This window comes from Staurois parvus, unplaced genomic scaffold (assembly GCF_062004578.1).
Source record: "Staurois parvus isolate SC_StPar_1 unplaced genomic scaffold, SC_StPar_1.0 ptg000476l, whole genome shotgun sequence".
NCBI lineage: Eukaryota > Metazoa > Chordata > Amphibia > Anura > Ranidae > Staurois > Staurois parvus.
In genome coordinates this window covers 5,125,001-5,142,052 of record NW_028318272.1, presented here as the reverse complement: position 1 = coordinate 5,142,052, position 17,052 = coordinate 5,125,001, and the positions used below count along the sequence as shown (strand labels likewise).

Here is a 17,052-nt window from a genome sequence, read left to right as displayed (position 1 = left end):
AGCATGGTACCAGAAAGCTGGTTCTAAACTGCTGAATTGCTGGTACAGGACCCTTACATTTCTTCACAAGATCTATCCCACTTTATCTCCATTTAGCTGGCATTGCCAACAAGAACCTGACACATTGCTGCATACCTTTTGGTTGTGCTCTCACATACAACCCTTTTGGGATGATGTCAGATGTCTGATACATAAGCTGATACATCCTTGGAGATGCATCCTGAGATATTCCTATTAAATATCACCCCACTCTCGAGATGTAGGTACAAAAAATCCCTCCTGATCCACTTGCTCATTGCTGCCAAGATTGTATCCCATAAAAATGGAAATACACAGACCGTTCATTGATTTTGTCAATGGGCGCTTGGTAAACAAGAATGATCATATGGAACGTCTATCAGCGGCTATAAAACATAAAGAGGAACAATTCTGTAACAGGTAGTATCACTGGCACCAGCTTCAATTTTCACAGGACTATACTTCATATGTAGATTCTCAGGTTGTATAGGCTTCAACCCAGTAATGACCAGCTACTTTGTGTTTTTGGCTTCTTTGTTGGGCACAAGTACTTGTCTCCTCTACCCTCTCCCTCTTTTTTTCCCCTCCATTTCTGTTTCTTCCCTTTTTTTTCTTGCTTTCTTCTCCATGATTCCCATATATGTTATTAATCAGACTTAAAAATGCTCTCTTGGACTGCATGGGTTGGACCCCGATTATGCACTAGCACTTTACGGTTAGGAATAATGTGATCCAGGGGTCTATTTATGCACTGATATTTTCTATGTGACTGGGTCTCTCCAGCTTTATGAGATATATATGATGACATGGTTCTTAATGTGCGCTACATTTTAGTTTGTTCTGTTTGTTGTGTGCTTTATGACTGCCACTGTTACAACTGTGCAGCAGACTACTTACTGTTGTAATATACAGTATCTCACAGAAGTGAGTACACCCCTCACATTTTTGTAAATATTATATATTTTCATGTGACAACACTGAAAAAATGATACTTTGCTACAATGTAAAGTAGTGAGTGTACAGCTTGTATAACAGTGTAAATTTTCTGTCCCCTCAAAATAACTTAACACAGTCATTAATCTCTAAGCTGCTGGCAACAAAAGTGAACACACCCCTAAGTGAAAATGTAGGCCTAAAGTGTCAATATTGTGTGTGGCCACCATTATTTTCCAGCACTGCCTTAATCCTCTTGCACATGGAGTTCACCAGAGCTTTACAGGTTGCCACTGGAGTCCTCTTCCACTCCTCCATGACAACATCACGGAGCTGGTGGATGTTAGAGATCTTGCGCTCCTCCACCTTCCATTTGAGGATGCCCCACAGATGCTCAATAGGGTTTAGGTCTGGAGACATGCTTAGCCAGTCCATCACCTTTACCTTCAGCTTCTTTCACAAGGCAGTGGTGGTCTTGGAGGTGTGTTCCGGGTCGTTATGTTGGAATACTGCCTTGCGGCCATAGCAAATGTGTCATTTCTTCAGTGCTGTCACATGAAATGATATAATAAAATATTTACAAAAATGTGAGGGGTGTACTCACTTTTATGAGATACTGCATCGTGTGCTTTGCTGAAGAGAGAAATAAACTATAACTGAAAAGTAAAATAAACTTTTTTTTAGTTTGTCATCTCTGCTTTTTTTCATAAAAAAAAAGTCACATAAAATTGTGTTACTGTATAAATCAATCACCCACCCCATATATATATATATATATATACATATACAGTTGTGTTCAAAATAATAGCAGTGTGTAGAAAAGTGAATAGAGCTCAAAATCCTTCTAATAGCTTTTATTTCCATACACACAAATGCATTGGGAACACTACACATTCTATTCCAAATCAAAACATGAAGAAAAATATATCACATTTGTGTTTTTCCTCTAAAAAAAAAAATTGAAGAAAAGTGAATATTAGACTGTTCAAAAAAATAGCAGTGTTTCTATTCTTCTTTACAAACTCAAACATTCACTATATAAACTGAAAAATGTTTGAAGATTTTGCTTTCCTTTGAATCACTTAATATTTAGTTGTATAAGCACTGTTTCTGAGAACTGCTGTACATCTGTGCTGCATGGAGTCAACCAATTTCTGGCACCTGTGAACAGGTATTCCAGCCCAGGATGATTGGACTACATTCCACAGTTCTCTATTTCTTAGTTTTTCCCCAGCAACTGCATTTTTGATGTCACCCCACAAGTTTTCTATTGGATTAAGATCCGGGGATTGGGCTGGCCACTCCATAACGTCAATCTTGTTGGTCTGGAACCAAGATGTTGCACGTTTACTGGTGTGTTTGGGGTCGTTGTCTTGTTGGAACACCCATTTCAAGGACATTTCCTTTTCAGCATAAGGCAGCATGACCTCTTCAAGTATTCTGATGTATTCAAACTGATCCATGATCCCTGGTATGCGATAAATAGGCCCAACACCGTAGTATGAGAAACTTTCCCATATCATGATGCTTGCACAACCATGCTTCACTGTCTTCACAGTGTACTGTGGCTTGAATTCAGTGTTTGGGGGTCGTCTGACAAACTGTCTCCGGCCACTAGACCCAAAAAGAACAATCTTACTTTCATCAGTCCACAAAATGTTGCGCCATTTCTTAGGCCAATGTGCTCTTTGGCAAATTGTAACCTCTTCCACACGTCTTTTTTTCAACAGTGGGACTTTGTGGGGGCTTCTTGCAGATATCTTGGCTTCACATAGGTGTCTTCTAATTGTAACAGTACTCACAGGTAACTTTAGACCTTCTTTGATCTTCCTGGAGCTGATTGTTGGCTGAGTCCTTGCCATTTTGGCTATTCTTCTATCCATTTGAATGGTAGTTTTTCGCTTTTCTCTTTTGGTTGCCATTTTAAAGCATTTGCAATCATTTTAGCTGAGCAGCCTATCATTTTCTGCACTTCTTTATATGTTTTCCCCTCTCCAATCAACTTTTTAATCAAGGTACGCTGTTCTTCGGAACAATGTCTGGAACGACCCATTTTCCTCAGAATTTCAGAGAGAAATGCACTGTAACCAGCATGTACAACATTTGCTGCCTTCCTTCCTTAAATAAGGGCAATAATTGCCACCTGTTTTTCAAAGAATGAATGACCTCACTAATAGAACTCCACACTGCTATTATTTTAAACATGCCCCTTTCAATTAGTGATTCAATTACACAGAATCAGCAGCATGCATGTCATAACTGTTGGGTCTGTTGGATTTCTATTCCTCTACTACACAAGCTAGTAAATTATTTGCCATGTAGAAATATCATTTCTACCAAAAACAGTGATTGATCAGGTTAGTAATGTCTGACTGCTATTGTTTTGAACACAAATATATATATCACACACACACATACATACACACACATATATACACACACTGCTCAGCATAAATAAGTGCACCCCAACACATTTGTCAGAAAACCTTTCCTTTCAGAATCAACGTTTTCTATGGGACACTATACTACAAAATACTCCCACAAATGCGGTCCTTTGATTGCAAAGATTTGTTCATGTGCACACACAAAGTATTTTTCCTAACAAATTAATTCAAGACCATGTTGCAAAAATGAATACACCCCAATGAAAGTCTTGAGAGCAAAGCTAAATTTTATATAACAAAATCCTTAAATTAAAACCACTAGCCTACCGGGCATTTATACTCCCTTCCTGCCCAGGCCAATTTTCAGCTTTCAGTGCTGTCGCACTTTGAGTAACAATTGCATGGTCATGCAACACTGCACTGATATTTTAATTTTTTTTCATCATTTTTTTCACACAAATAGAGCTTTCGTTTGGTGGTATGTATTCGCAGCTGGATGTTTTATTTTTTGTGCTATAAACAAAAAAAAAAAAAAGCAAAAGTTTTTTTCTTTGTTTCGAATATAAAATTAGCAAACAGGTAATTTTTCTCCTTCACTGATGTGCGTTGATGAGGCTGCATTGATGGGCAGCACTGACGAGCTGGCACTGATATGCAACAATGATGGGAACTGATAGGGGGCACTGATGAGGTGGCAGTGGTGGGTGGTACTCCTGGGCACTGATGATCAGTGCCGATCCCTCCACTGATGTTGTAACAGCGTGAGGAAAGTGCAGCCGATAACCGGCAACTGCATTTACCGGTGATCTGCTGTGTCATTGGACATGGCTGATCACGTGGTAAAAGGCCGCTGTGATTGGCCTTTTACCACATCACATGGTCAGCTGTGTCCGTAGGACACAGTGTTCACGGAAATCACCGGGTGAGTGCGGGAGGGCGTATTCTGGGAAGACGCCATACGGCCAGCCACAGGCAAGCCGTCATTCAGCTATCTGCGGTCGGCAAGTGGTTAACAAGAATTCAACTACAAGTGAGTCTAATTATTCATGACACATGTGTCCAGCAAACAGTTGATTATAAAAGGGCGTTACTTAAAGTAAAGTCCTTCCCATTTCATGCTGTCAGCAATGGCATCACATGGAAATGTCACAAGGCGTGAGAAAGAAAATAATTTCTTTATACAAGAAAGGTAAAGGCTACAAGAAGGTCAGCAAAACTACTCATCAGTCAGAACACTGTAGCAAAAGTGATACAAAAATTTAACAAAGATGGAACTGCAACCATCTTACAGAGATGTCCAGGCCATCCACGGAAGTTAACATCTCAACAGGTGCATCTTCTGATGAGAAGGGTTGAAGAAAACCACCATGCAAGTTCACTGCAGTTAGCTAAAGAAGTAGAAAGCCAAACTGGAGTGATTGTTCCCCATGACACAATACGGCGTAGACTGCAACGGAAGCCTCTCCTAAAGACTATGTACAAAAAAGCCCACCTAGAATTTGCCAGGGCCCATGCTAAAGGAGACAACAACTGCTTTGGAGTGACGAGACCAAGATAAATATTTTTGGAACAGATGGTTTCAAAACTGTATGGCAGTGCGAAGGGTTGGAGTACAAAGTAAAATGCATGGTGCCTACAGTGAAACATGGTGGTGGCAGTGTCCTTCTGTGGGGTTGCAGAAGTGCTGCTGGTGTCGGGGAGCTACATTTAATTGATGGTATCTAGAATTTACAGATGTACTTCTCTATATTGAAAGAGAAGATGCTACCATCACTCCATGCCCTTGGTCGTCGTGCACTTTTCCAACATGACAATGATTCAAAACATACATCTAAGGCCACTGTTGCATTGCTGAAAAACAGGGTGAAAGCGGTTCCGTGGCCAAGTATGTCTCCTGATCTGAACCCAAACAAACACCTATGGGGAGTTTTGAAGAGACAAGTTGAGCATCACTCTCCATCCAGCATCCAGGCTCTAAAAGAGGTTACTCTTGAAGAATGTAAAAAGATAGATGTTGCAACATGTCGCCAACTTGTTCATTCCATGCCTAGAAGACTTGGTGCTGTCCTTACAAATCATGGAGGTCATTCTAAATACTAGATGTAGTAGTTTTTGTTATGTGGTGTATTCATTTTTGCATCAACTAATTTGAGTAAAACTGAAGATTTTGTAATTACATTATATTAACCTTACTTTCATGTAATGAGCTAAACAAATGTCCTATAAACCTCAGTTTTGTCAAAATTTTGGAAATTGGTCTTGTGTTCATTGAGTTATTGATTAAAATCTTACTTTTCAAAAAGGGTGTACTCATTTCTGCTGAGCACTATATAAACACACAGTGTGTGTGTATGTATGTATGTATATATATATATATATATATATATATATATATATATATATATATACACACACATACACATATATGTAAAATTATGAATTCCTTTCCCATGACTCCAATCAAAGCAGTAATTTGTTTTTCCTGCTTCCAGCATGGCAGTGTGATATGCATGAACATTGTGCCACAATAGCAGATTTCTCCAGTAAGCAGTGTTGTAGGCAAAATATGAAATCATTCCTCATATCAGGGAAACTGGGTACCTAGAGAAGACAGGGAACACTTTGTTTTAGACCCTGTTCAAATAGACATCTGAAAGGGGTGCTTGACAGGAGGTACTGGCACATGGCTAGAGTCAAACAGAAGATCCGACACAGTATACGGAACCTGACAGCTCAGTACACATAAAAGCAGTTTAGACTGTGGCACATCATACTGAACCTTAGATTCATAATCAGCTTTTTTTTTTTTTTTTTTTTTAAATGGAAAAAGTTTTTTTTTTTTTAAGAAAAAACAGATAGAATTTGAAGACTGTGATAACATTGCTAACATTATGATTGGGAAACCTTCACATAGACTCTGTAGGTCACCGTTTATTTTGAATGAATATCTCTCCATTGTCAGTTCACGTGTATACAGTTATAACATTTTCTAGTGTTCTATCAGACATTTTCAGCCATAGTTTTCTTCCAGATGTCATAAGTAAAATGTATATAAACCGGATACATAAAGACTCATTTAGTACTCAACTTGCTTAAACCTTTAAAACAAATATTTTCTATTACCCAAAAAGATGCACCTACAGCAGGAAACATATATACAAATATTTTCATTTTAATACTGTATAAATAATGTACATTACATTAAATGTGATATAAAATATTAGACATAAAGGAAAGGGCTCTATGCTGGTTGGTTTACACAATTGGTTAGCTCAGAGAAGACAAAATTAGAAGGGTGGTAACTTTTGAAGACTGCCGAGCGACCAATTCATTCTTTAACACCTGCTTTGTATGAAAATCCTTTAGCACCCATATCGGTTGTCCCTCTGTGTCAAATATAGATGAAGAAACTGAAATTTATATAAAAAACAAAAAGTGGGTCAATAAAACACCATCGCAGATCTATGGGATCCTTCAATATTAATTTTGGAAGCCCACAACCTACTTTTCCTTGACTTTCAGGGTTCATCTGCAGAGTACCTGTTGATTAATCTAAGTTTACCGGCTGTTCTGGACAGCATTTGTCCTATACAAAGATTTTATTCTACAGAGAAATTCACAGCAACAGGAAGGGGAACATCTCAGCAATGAAGCTGTAAAATTAAGGATCCCTTTATGTTACTACAGAAAATGATCAGAATTATTTGGCGAATGCTTTGATTTTTTTATGGAAATATAAAGCCAATGAGTTGAGAACTAAAATATGTCAAAGTTTTTGATTACCTTGTTTGTCATAGATTTAAGCTGCTCAGTTTGGGGTTCTGGAACACACCAATACTAGTGGTCCCAAAACAATGGGATTCCATCAGTTAGGGCCCCAACGGGGTGTGACAAATTTAGTGTTTGTTCCATATCCTCAAAGCTACAGAAGCCATATTTCTTCATAAAATATTAGAATGCATAACTAATCTTACTGAGTCTTACTATGTTTGTAATAATAGAGTGGCTATGGCAGATACAGAAGGCGGAATTACTATTATAAAACAATCAAATGGCAAATCCATTTTAACATATAAAATATTAGTTCACAATAACTCATAAATAATGTTATAATTGCTTGACCAACAATGTTTCCATACGTTTTGGAAAGTATTACATAGTTCATTTAACAATAAAACACCACAACAAGCTTTTAAATTAAAGAAACATGTAGACAAATGTACACTGGGTTTCATGTATTGGAGGTAAGGAAGTGTGGGACTTTTATTACACTGCAATCACTTTTTATTTTTCACATGCACTAGAGATGTGACAGATAGCTTTTGATTGGTTGCTCTGGGCAAAATTTACACTTTCCCTTTCCTCAACCATTATTTATTACTGCTTGAACATTGTTATTAGCTTATCTCGTAAAATCCAGTGGGAGATCGGGAGTTACTGCTCCAGCTGTATGTGGATACATGTGAATAAAGCATGAAGCCAGTGAAATAAATTCATTTTTCACCTTAGGATAAACATGTTATCTAAATCAAACTGAGCACTTTGCACAAAGAACAGTGAAGCTGGTAGTGAAACGCTGCATTAAATCTATTTGCAGGAGAGCAGGAAAGTTACAGATGGCTTCTCAATAGAGACCATTGCAATGACTGTATTTAGGCTTGACATTCTCTGTTGAAAAGCAACTGAATAATATGCCAAAAAGAAGCCACAAAATTGACCATTACAGTGTGAATGTTTTTGCAGATAAGAAGAAGCACAATCCTATCCAAAATGGTTTAATTTAAAAAAAATACAATTAATTTACAACTAGTTCTAAGTAAACAAGTATCTGCAGTGAATGGGTCAAGTAGCTTTTTTCAAAGTAGATTTGGTGTTATTTTACCTAGAAGGTTCTAGGCAATGATATCCTACATGTGTAACTCAGCTACCTCATCTTTTTCTGCTTATTGACATTACCCTGTGCTTTAGCATGCATTGGTATTTATAGCCAAAGGCAGAACATCAGATGCAAGGACTTTTCTGTCTTCCACTGGGTGCTAAGGACCTAATTACCCTACATTACAAAGCAGTTTCAGCCTTACTGCTCATATCATGTCATGCGCTTGTATTTCCACACAACATGCTGTAAAATCATTCTATGTTACCCCGAATGCAACAACGTTCTCAAGTGCAAACCTAAGTACCCATTTGTGTAGCAGTTATTGTGCCCTCAATACCCTTTTTAGCCCAGTCATCTTATATTGCCAGTTTGTGACCTCTTTGTCCCATTCATACTGATATGACAGCCGGTGTCCAGTATATTCTTCCACATCGTACAAGGCTGTGGATCTTCCCTTCTTCTAGATTGTAACCTTCCTGTGATCATGCAGCACCCTTTCTGATATTAAAATCATTCAAACTATTCCACTTAGCACATATAGTTTTCTACCATGCACTGCTATACAAGCTCTCTATCTACTTTGTTCAACCCACCTATTACACTGCTATACCAGCATTCAGTGCCAAACTATGGTCCCTCAACAGTTATCAAACTCATACAAGAATCATCAGATTCATCTCGTTCTTTTTTACATAGTTAGATCTGTGGTCCCTCATTTCTCAGTATTTGATATTCTAGCTGTAATATCCCCTTCAATTAGCATGCCTACTTATATTTCCTTTCTGCAGCTACAGATATGTTAGCCAAGATCAGCCCTTTGGTTTCTACAAACTGGCACAGTTACATGTTTTTTTAATATTCTCATTCATGTACTACACTTATATATTACTTTGTCCTTCAAAACAAAACCATTCCCTGGTTGGACCCACTGATTGGGTAATCCCTCGCCTTAGGCATTTACAGAGGATGGCACAAGTAGTTCTGTTTGCAATAATTAAACAAAATTACTTGCATGTACAAAATTGTGAAATGAAAATGTCAGTTTCAACAAAGCTAACAATTAGATTCTCCCTTTCATGCTTCTAGAAAAGTTTAGAAGATAAAAGGGTAAACTCTGATTTGTTGCTGTGCACAATCTAAGCGCCTTTAGACAGTTTATGTAAGGGTTTGAGTACATGTTAAAGTTAAAAAGACATAGGACATACGTCATATTCCTCAATACTTTCTCGTTGTTTTATAGACTGGCAATAGACGTCAAACAGCGCTGGGAAGGCACCTTTAAAGTTGTGCTTATCTTGAGGTAACAGCAGCTTACAATAAAAAAATAATTTCCAGCCAAGGAGTCTGAAATTCACTAGTTAAGAGTTCCAGCAAAGGTCTAGAGACATCCGCAATCATTTATTGATCCTGCCTAACTTGAAGAAATTGGGCAGCCTTTGGATATGATCATTTGCACTCACTAGTAAGCCATTTTAAAGCTGTCTTCCCAAGAAGACTGGAAGTTACATATCAAAGTGTCTAACAGAAGAACTGTCTATGTTGCCTTACACTAATCAACTAGCATTCACTTTTCCAGGTTTAAAACTAGAAAGGCAGACTATGATTAGGTACAACACATACAGTGCTTATTTAAGTCACTTTGATAAAGTCCACTGCTTCTGTCTACAAAATTCACATTGAGCTATTCCGTGTGTGTATGCCGATAACTTGTGTAACAAGGACTACCCTGATATCTGGCTATTATTTTTATTATGCTGAACATACGATTAAAAATTAAATACACTCCTTCAAAATTCAGTTTTCTTCCTAAAATGGGAATACGCCCAGAAAAACAGCAAGGCTTTAACACAAGATTCTATTACAATACATAGACATTCTCTGAAATAAAATAATTAGAATAATACTTAAAAGAGATAGAAAACAGAATGCTACAAATAATCAAACCACAGATGTTTTAATGCAACAAAAATGTACCTGAGTGTATAGATAATATACTATAAAATTTATATATATTTATACTATATACTTGCCAACTTTAAAAAAAATAATAATTTTGTTTAAAAAAGCACAACTCAGGAGAAAAAAAAATGGGAAATGCATTGAGGTGTTGCCTTTTTTTAGCTGGAAAAAAAGTTATATAAAGAATAATGTATTTTGAAGAAATTACGTGTCGTTTGCAATTTGTAAATAATAGTGCAAACCATATGAGTGCACTGTAAACAGCCAATTGCTTATATTAATTTACATTGCAGTGTCCTACTCTCTCATTGGCTGCCATGGCCTAGCTTTCAGATATGCAACTTAGGCCTGTTGGCTGAGCTTCCACCATAACCAGATTAAAAAAAGCAATGGAGTGTTCTTATTAGACTGCATTTTCCTCAGCCCTTCTACATTTGAATGGGTACAAACTTTAATCAAGAGTCCCAGAAGCATCCTTTGGATTCTGAATTTAACAGTCACAATTGGTTTAAATTTTATAAGGGATGTTGAAACTCCTTTTTCAAGCAACAGCTTTTCACAGGTGGTACTGACAAATGTCTTATACTGCCCATTATTCCCAGTAACTGCCACCTTCCTCAGTGCTGTCCCATTACAGGTTCAGAACAGCTGTAACTAGGTCTCCAAACTGTTCCTGATTAACTACAAAGAAAGAGGGAACTCTCCTCATCTCTCTTGAGCCACTGGTGGTCACACAATGCAGAGGATATATTCTAGATTATATAGCAGGGGTCTCCAAACTGTAGCCTATTGGCAAAGTACAGCCCATTGCAAAATGTTATGTGGCCCACAGCTAGGGTCAGTGGCCTCTCACAGGTCTTCAGGTCAGCCAATGGTCTCTGTTTCTCCCCAGCTTCTACACCTCTTCCCCCCCCCCCATACCTCCTGGGTCTCCAGCACAGGTTACCCCAGCTTTTCTGTCATTTTACCGTTGTTGGTTACAGGACTGCGGGTGTCCCAAAAACAAATCACATGCTTTCCCCAGCAATCATAGAATTACAGCCATACTGTGTGTATAAAGGTGTACTCTGATGGGGACAAACAAGTAGGTTTCTTATGGGCTCAAGTTTATTTGGAATTTCTTTGCTTTGTTTTACTTAAAGCAAAGTTCCACCTGAAAAAAAAAAAAAGGAAAAAAAAGTCAGCAGCTACAAAAAAAAACTAGCTGCTGACTTTTAAAATACAGACACTTACCTGTCCCTCGGTCCAGCGGTGTCTTCACCATGGCTGGTTTCACCGACCATCTTCTCTCCATGGAGCCAGCATCTTCAGTGTGGGCACCTGGCTGTGACAGGCGATCGCAGTGGAAGTGAGAGCGGATACCTGTCAAATTTGGGTATCCGCTCCCCAAAGATGCCAATCATCAATGGGGAGTGGGGAACAAAGACTTAAAGTGGAACTTCCCCTTTTTGGGTGGAGCTCCACTTTAAGTTTTTTCTCTGCTGTTCTGAATCATATCTTGCTAATTAAAAAAACTCCAAGCAAAACATATAATCAATTAAATTTTATTCATGTATAAAACTGATTATTGTTCGGCCCATGAGTATTTGTAAATTATACAATGTGGCCCTCATATTGAAAAGTTTGGAGACCCCCATTATACAGAAAAGCAGTGTGAATGTACAAACTGGAGATTGCTTTCAGGTGGGGTGAAGTTCCACCTTAAGTGGCTGAGAGAGAAGGAACACCCATATGCATAATGTAAGAATGACTTAAACAATTGAATATGGGAACCCATAATTATTACAAGTGTCATATATTCTATTGTCATATATTCTAATGAGGTTTTTTGGGTTTCTGAAAAATGGCATTCCGATACAATACAAATCAGGAATAGTACCTCTTGGTCTAATGAAATGTTGTTAACTGTTTGAACCATGTTAATAAATGTTCTTAAAAATATTAAATGGCTTCTAGGGTTAACCAGTAGTAACTTGATGATATGGTTAACTAATCTCAGTGTACTGCTATTGGACTCTGTGTACATAGCCATAGAACTGCCATGTTTAAATAGCCTGTAGTTGTGGAACCATCACCTATACCTAGTGGAAAATAATTTCTATATATTATAATATTACTTGTAAACTAATCAGTTTGTTAGGGACTTTTTACTCTGCTGTGGTATGGTAAGTCACAATTCCTCCACAGTGTGAAACTCAGAAATTCCACATGCCATAAAGACTTGTTCTTTCTACAGAAACTGTGACTTTGACTAGCCATTGTTTTTGTAAAATATGTGACACCTTATAGCAGATATTACTTCAACAGCAGCTTGTTAAACAGTAAAAAATATGAATAAAATTATTACACTGATTTTGAGTTACACCTGATTAGCTCAATTTATAATTACCGTCGCTCGTGCATTAAGTTTCCAGCAGGCAGATACAACTATACATGGATAAAAATCAGTGTGAACAGCCTATTTAGAGCCACAGACTGAGCACACCTATTCCTAAAAGCCACTATGATTGGTCAAACACCTCCAACATACTTCAAAGACTAACATTTGACTGGTGATAACCACATGCAGCATAAAGTATCAGCTCTTGCCATTTAATACAAGGAAAGGAGGTGAAGAATGTTCTTCATTTCTTATGAATAGCATGTGTGACAGCATTATAATTTAATTTTAGATCACACGGTAGATTTACTTTTTCCACTTAAAAATATCTAAAATAAAAATACTACAGAAGAATAGGAAGATTTTACAAAGTAAAGTAAATATGTTGGCATTTTTCTCCTTTAAAAACATACAAAATAGGTAAACAACTTACATGCATACACACAAAAGGTCATACATATGCATTTACACACACACAAGCGCACACACAAACACATGTGAGTCTGCATGTAAGGTAAGTCTACCCGTTTCATAATGAAAATCATGAACTAACACGAAGTACGAAAAATACTAGAGGTAGTCTGCTGTTTGTGGGGGTTTTCGTTTGTTAGTGATATTTTTTTGATGTAAGAAATTGTTCAGATTGTTTATTTCTGCTAAAGGCTTCTGTGCAACAAGTCTAAATGTATATAAACACCATTTAATGCAAATATCCATCCATAGGTTCAATGTAAACGAAGTGCTTGATGATCTCTATAAACTGCATCCAAAGTCCACTTTGATGTCACACAGCCTGTTAATAAATGTACTGTAAAAGTCAGGCAAATTATTTTCTTACTGACAATGCAATTCTCCTCATAAGAAAATATTTCAAAACAGCGGACTGTTATCCTTGGAATGGATGATTCTTTATGTTTGGTAGAAATGGTGATAGTGGTGGTGATGCTCATGGTGATGATGGTGCTCGTGTCTTTGTATCAAATGTCCCGTGTGGCCTTCATAAAGTAACATGCTTGGTAGATCCCTCACATGCTCATTCTCCACAACATTTACAGGAGACTGGAAGGCTTTACACATCTGGTGACTTTCCTTGGCTTTCTGTTTGCTCTTTCTGTGTGGCTGCTGAGGTGGTAAAGGATGGTATGGATAACCCTGTCCCATAAGAGCAGCTGGAGAAGTCACAGGAATTGACATAGCATGGTTAGGTTTGCTTCTTGGTGTCCTTCCTGGTTGGCTGATCGATGCAGTAACATTTTTAGCTGAAGCTTTGGGGCTTCTTACAGAATGTTTGTTGGACTCCTGACCTCTTTGCCTTTGTTGAAGTTCTACCATCTTTGGATGAGAAGGGTCTAGAAGATTGAAATGCCCAGGATCCAGTGCCTGGGACCTCCTCTGGTGGAGGTACAGGGTTTCTGGTTCATGGGACCGAGATCTCATCTGATTAGAAGGTCTTGCATGGGAATCAGTTTTTTCACCTGTGGTTGGAGAACCTATAAAACACAACAACATTTTTATTTCATAAGAAACCAACACAAAAATCAAATTGGTCAAAGTTAAAGAAAACAAAAAACATTAGCTAGATATGAAATGAGAACAAGATTATTATATGCGCTTTTCAGGATATAAAATGTGAGATATAGATAGATAGATATATATATATATATATCTATATATAGATAGATATATATATATAGATATACATATACACACATACATGCATACACACACACATTGAAGAAAAATAAGTATTTGATCCCCTGCTGATTTTGAATGTTTGCCCACTCACAAAGAAATGATCAGTCTGAAAATCAAATGGTAGGTGTATTTTAACACTGAGAGACAGAATAGCAACACAAAATTCAAAAGAAATGCATGTCTAACAAATTATGCACTGATTTGCATGCTCACGAGGGAAATAGGTATTTGATCCCCTTCAGAAAACATGACTTAGTACTTGGTGGCGAATCCCTTGTTGGCAATCACAGAGTTCAGATGTTTCCTGTAGTTGGCCACCAGGTTAGCACACATCTCAGGAGGGATTTTGGCCCACTCCTCTTCAAGTCATTAAGGTTTGGTGGCTGACATTTGGCAACTCAAACTTTCAGCTCCCTCCACAGATTTTCAATCGGATTAAGGTCTGGAGACTGGCTAGGCCACTCCAGGACCTTAATGTGCTTCTTATTGAGCCACTCCTTTGTTACCTTGGACATGTGTTTTGGGTCATTGTCATGCTGGAACACTCATCCACGACCCATTTGCAATGCCCTGGCTGAGGGAAGAAGGTTCTCACCCAAGATTTGACAGTACAATGCACTGTCCATCGTCCCTTTGATGCGGTGCAGTTGTCCTGTTCCTTTAGCAGAAAAACACCCCCAAAGCAGAATGATTCCACCACCATGTTTGACAGCTGGGATGGTGTTCTTTTGGTCATAGGCAGCATTCCTCCTCCTCCAAACATGGCGAATTGAGTTGATGCCAAAGAGCTTAATTTTGGTCTCATCTGACCACAACACTTTCAACCAGTCCTCTGTATCATTCAGATGTTCAGTGGCAAACGTCTGACAGGCCTAGACATATGCTTTCTTGAGCAGAGGGACCTTGCGAGCACTGCAGGATTTCAATCCTTGTTGGCGTAGTGTGTTACCAATTGTTTTCTTGGTGACTGTGGTCCAAGCTGCCTGGAGATGATTGACAAGATCCTCACGTGTAGTTCTGGGATGATTCCTCACTGTTCTCATGATCATTGACACTCCACGAGGTGAGATCTTGCATGGTGCACCAGACCTAGGGAGACTGATAGTCGTTTTGTGTTTCTTCCATTTGCGAATGATTGCACCATCTGTTGTCACTTTCTCACCAAGCTGTTTGGCGATAGTTTGGTAGCCCAGCCCAGCCTTGTGTAGGTCTACAATCTTGCCCCTGACATCCTTGGACAGCTCTTTGGTCTTTGCCGTGGTGGAGAGTTTGGAATCTGATTGTTTCTCCTGTGGATATGTGTCTTTTTTGCCAGTTTTGGAAACAAAAGGATCCATTTCTTAATGAATTTCACATTCTCAGTTCAAATATAACAATGAAATTTGTCAATTGGCTCTAGTTTTTCTGTAAACGGAAAGTTTTCTACTATAGGCGTAATGACTACATAATGCACAATAATTATATAGATAGATGTCTTTCCACAAATATAAAGCAAGTGATATTGACTACATAACAAAGCCTAAATGGCATAATATATTGCATAGGATTACCAAGAAAAATTATAGCCATAAGCTAAGTTGAATCATTTTAATACTTAGGATTCTCACTAGTTTTGTCTTCAGTTTGTGTCGGTTTTGCTTCTCTTGGCTTTTCTCTTGTATTCGAGGAAAGGGCTATCTCTTACAACTGTCCAGCAATAGTCAGCAAGCATTGATGGGCTCCATTTACCTTGATATCTTTTTTCCATAGCTGCAATGTCTTGATGGAAGCGCTCTCCGTGTTCATCACTCACTGCTCCACAGTTTGGTGGGAAAAAATCCAGATGCGAATGTAGAAAATGAATTTTTAGAGACATGTTTTTAGAGAATTTTTAGAGACATTTTTAGAGACTCTCCAAATCATTGGCACAGCGAAAGGCATAGATGCCTTTTTTCCATTCAACCATTGCTCCAGTGCCGTCCCACAAGAATTGCAGCATATACAGTCATGGCCGAAATTGTTGGCACCCTTGATATTTTTCCTGAAAATCAAGTATTTCACACAAAAAAGGTATTGCATTAACACATGTTTTGCTATACACATGTTTATTCCCTTTGTATGTATTGGAACAAATATAAAACAGAGGCAGAAAAGCAAATATGACATAATGTCACACAAAACCCCAAAAATGGGCTGGACAAAAGTATTGGCACCCTTAACTTAATATTTGGTTGCACACCCTTTGGAAAACATAACTGAAATCAGTCGCTTCCTATAACCATCAATAAGCTTCTGACACCTCTCACCCGGAATTTTGGACCACTCTTCCTTTGCAAACAGCTCCAGGTCTCTCTTATTGGAAGGACACCTTTTCCCAACAGCAATTTTAAGATCTCTCCACAGGTGTTCAATGGGATTTAGATCTGGGCTCATTGCTGGCCACTTCAGAACTCTCCAGCGCTTCTTTGCCATCCATTTCTGAGTGCTTTTTGACGTATGTTTGGGGTCATTGTCCTGCTGGAAGACCCAGGATCTTGGACGCAAACCCAGCTTTCTGACACTGGGCCCTACAGTGCGACCCAAAATCCTTTGGTAATCCTCAGATTTCATGATGCCTTGCACACAGTCAAGGCACCCAGTGCCAGAGGCAGCAAAACAACCCCAAAACATCATTGAACCTCCACCATATTTTACCGTAGGTACTGTGTTTTGTTCTTTGTAGGCCTCATTCCGTTTTCGGTAAACAGTAGAATGATGTGCTTTACCGAAAAGCTCTATCTTGGTCTCATCTGTCCACAAGACGTTTTCCCAGAAGGCTTTTGGCT

At 38.3% G+C, this 17,052-nt stretch overlaps 1 protein-coding gene across 1 annotated transcript in view; it reads right to left on the bottom strand.

The window, feature by feature from the left end:
- Positions 1 to 6,246: 6,246 nt before the first annotated feature.
- Positions 6,247 to 17,052, bottom strand: part of NKD1 (NKD inhibitor of Wnt signaling pathway 1) — a 139,070-nt gene continuing 128,264 nt past the window's right edge. The window contains exon 10 of the mRNA XM_089689487.1: positions 6,247 to 14,043. Coding sequence (XP_089545613.1) covers positions 13,463 to 14,043 — 581 coding nt within the window. The 3' untranslated portion in view covers positions 6,247 to 13,462. The remainder of the gene's footprint in view (positions 14,044 to 17,052) is intronic.